Genomic DNA, 3,494 nt, shown 5'->3' on the forward strand with positions numbered 1-3,494 from the left:
TTATTAGTTCCACCTGACATATGTTCCATTTACAAAGGATGATTATTAATCACACAATAAAAGTTTGATAATCAAGAACATATTGTCAAATTGTCAGAGACATGTAACATTTAAATGCAAAATTATTTCATGTAAAATATTGACAGAATGAATTATTCTGAAGATCAGTCCAATAATATTACTTATAATAGTTACACATCGCTGAAGATTTTACAAGTGTTGATTAAGTAATAATAATCTCATTGTATTAATAAAATCTCCATTATGTGGTGTAGATGATATGTATTAGAAACAATCTCCCATGTCTGACTTATTTTATAGACTACTTCTTTACTGTCCTCCTCCCACTTCCATCAATACTGTCTCTGCCCTTGAAATATTTATACCTTTTCTTTTCATTATAATTTGTATATTTCATCCATTCGACTTGTTGAACATGTGTATATCTTATTTTTCTCATAAATTCCTATATTTTTGCCTCTTGTAAATCGTACGGCGATGATGGCAGCATGGCTACCACTTCTGTGGGATAGTTTCCTCTTCCTATCGTCTCGTACAAATATATTGGCTGCTTTGTTTCGTCTTTCTCACTTACTGCATCCATGACTTTTACCATATTATGGTGTTGAACGGTAAGCGATGTCCAGATTATCTTAGATTTGTTTTTCCTCGCTATGAAAATTTCGACATTTTACTCAATCACAACCTGCATTGCTACTGCGTTAAAGTAATTCTAAAACATCGTCTTTGATTTAATTCAAATAGATTCTAATATGCCTCTTTAATATGAGACTGACCGGATGCTTTGCCTACACCCAAATGTCGTTAATGTTGTCTCCGTCCTGAAAATATTCATAATTTGTCTTTTTCACGATAGTTTCTACAGTCCATCCAATGAAAGTGTTTGATTTGTTGAATATTTGTATAACTTTTCTTTCTCAGAAATTCGTATATTTACGTCTCATCATAAGCCTTGCACCTCACTTGATCACGATGTGCCCACCCATTCTCACCCCCACGACCTACACCAGAAACCTTTCTTATGTGCCGCCATCCTCCAAGCTTATGTCAACACTCATTGTTGTCAGTAAGGTGGAGGTCAGCAATGAGTTTAGTGGTGTCGAGATGATCAAAAGTGGTAAATGGCGCAATGAAACAATGTCATTTTCTTTGGAATTAGCATTCACACCTATTCCCACAACAGGGTGAGTTTATTAAAAATAAGACCTCAATCCTGACTGTTTGGCTCCTGCAGTGAAGAAGAAAGGTGTTGTTTTTTTTTGTGATGATTTTCGTTAGAGCCGTATCATAGAATTCACTCGGCTCTTTATGTGTCTTACATAGCAGAGCTAACAGGGAGAATTTTCTGAATATTTTGGTTGATCATTTCCATTCTACGTTGCAAATATTGTTCTCTGGTGGTAATGCCATCTTCCAGTATGGTAATACACTAATTCACATGGCTAATGTTATTCAGAATTGGTATGAAAGGTACAAAAGTGTTGTAGACTACATTAGTCATCCTCCGTTCCCATTGTGTTTCCTTAAGTGGGCCTGTCTATTGGCTTGAGACTCCAGTCTCCTTCGTTTCTGCTCTGGTACCCCTTGTTACTTCAAGCCGGCTTTCCTGGTTATTTCAAACTGAATTGTTACTTCTCGTTGCCCTTGTGTAAAGCAAGTGTATATGTGCGACAGAGCGCTAATAATTTGAGAGAGAAATTAGGCACAAGAAGAATTAAACTATATTGGTTTGGTCATGTGATATGTATAGATGTAAACAGGTGAACACAAAAGTGCCGATCAGTTAAAGTGGATGGAACTTGTGGAGGAGAGAGACCCAAGAAGACATGGGACGAAGTATTGAAGGAGGCCAATCACAAGACACTAAGCCTTGCAAAGGAGACGACCGAGATACATCTGGCAAGCTGCTGTATTCAGGAAGGCTCATCTGCTACACCAGAGTTGAAACCGGTACTGGTTCCACACAAAAATAACTCGAGAAGACTCGTACCCACAGCAGAAGTCATTACGGTACAGATGCCACACAAACGTAACTCGTGCTAGTGCCATGTTGAAAGCACTGGTGCTGGTGCCACATAAAAAGCTTCCAGCACATTCTGTGAAGTGGTTAGCATTAGGAAGAGCATCTAGCCGTAGAAACTATGCCAGAACATGCAATGGAGTCTAGTGCAGTCCCTGTCCTTACCAGATTCGGTCAAACCATGTCAGTATAGAAAACAGACGTTAAATGATGATGATGTTGATAATGAAGTGTCTCAAACCTATAGGCTGAAGATGCGTAGAGAGTATACATTGTAACAGAAACATAGAATTTAAAAAAATCTACATACCTTTGTTTGGTCAATCACACTGAGTGTATAATCATATTTACGGGTAATTCCTGGTGAAGCATAAGTGAGGAGGGTGTTGAACTTCAAGGTGTTGCTTCGCTTCTCTCTGGAAGACGGATTTGTGTATATAGCGACGAAAGAAGTTGATAGTTTTCCGATGCCCCTCACGGCACGACCTTTCACATTGAAGTTCAGAACTGGCCGTTTCTTACTGGTGACGTCTCTGTGAAACCACAACAATAACAACAACAATAATCATATCATTAAGAATAATAACGGTTTCAAATTTTGACACAAGGTCAGCAATTTCAGGGGAGGAGGTAAATTGATTACATCGACCACAGTGATCAATTGGTACTTATTTTCTCGACCCCAAAAGAATGGAAAGCAAAGTCGATCTTAGCGGAATTTGAACTCAAAGCGTAAAGTCGGACGAAATAGCGCTAAGCATTTCGCACGGCGTGCTTACGATTCTACCAGCTTCTGCCTCAATAATCCCTTTTACTATAGGCACAAGACCTAAAATTTGTGATGAGGAGACCAGTAAATTACATCGGCCCCAGTGCTTCACCGGTACTTAATTTCTTGACCCTAAAAGGATAAAAGGCAAAATCAACTTTGGCGGAATTTGAACTCTCTCTTTTAAGCTCCTTACTGATCATCCTTACCCTTTCTTCTAAAATCTGTTTATCTCCTCTCCAGCAAGAAATCTGTTCTACTCTGGCCCCTTCTCTTATACTTTCACTCCTTATCCCCTAACGTAAAGCTGCCTCACTGAAGTTCATAGTTTTGAAATTTGCATGGTTACCTCAATAGTCAATGATGGCTTGTAAGAAGCAACCAGGGCACTTTGTAAATTACTTGGCATTAGGAAGGGCATCCAGCCGCAGAGACCATACCAAAGCAGACAATAAAGCACGATGAAGTCCTAAGGCACATCAGATCCTGTCAAACCGCCTATCCCATGCCGCAGCATTGAAGCATGGATGTAAAATGAGAGTGATGAGGATGATGATTATGATAGGCATGGTTGTGTGCTGCGTGGCACCATGAGAAAGTGCTTCTACTATAACCTCAGGCTGACCGAAGCCTTATGAGTAGACTTGGTAGACAGAAACTGAAAGAAGCCCAATCATATATATA

General features: G+C 39.2%; 2 protein-coding genes across 2 annotated transcripts in view; one reads left to right on the forward strand and one right to left on the reverse strand.

Annotated features, from left to right (window-relative positions):
- Positions 1–3,494, forward strand: part of LOC106878991 (histone deacetylase 2) — a 219,318-nt gene that overhangs the window by 150,956 nt on the left and 64,868 nt on the right. The window lies entirely within an intron of this gene.
- LOC106877330 (vitellogenin) overlaps positions 1–3,494 on the reverse strand; it is a 65,116-nt gene that overhangs the window by 51,078 nt on the left and 10,544 nt on the right. Inside the window, 1 exon segment of the mRNA XM_052977471.1 lies at positions 2,352–2,574. Coding sequence (XP_052833431.1) covers positions 2,352–2,574 — 223 coding nt within the window.

The sequence above is a fragment of the Octopus bimaculoides genome, chromosome 28 (genome assembly GCF_001194135.2).
Source record: "Octopus bimaculoides isolate UCB-OBI-ISO-001 chromosome 28, ASM119413v2, whole genome shotgun sequence".
NCBI lineage: Eukaryota > Metazoa > Mollusca > Cephalopoda > Octopoda > Octopodidae > Octopus > Octopus bimaculoides.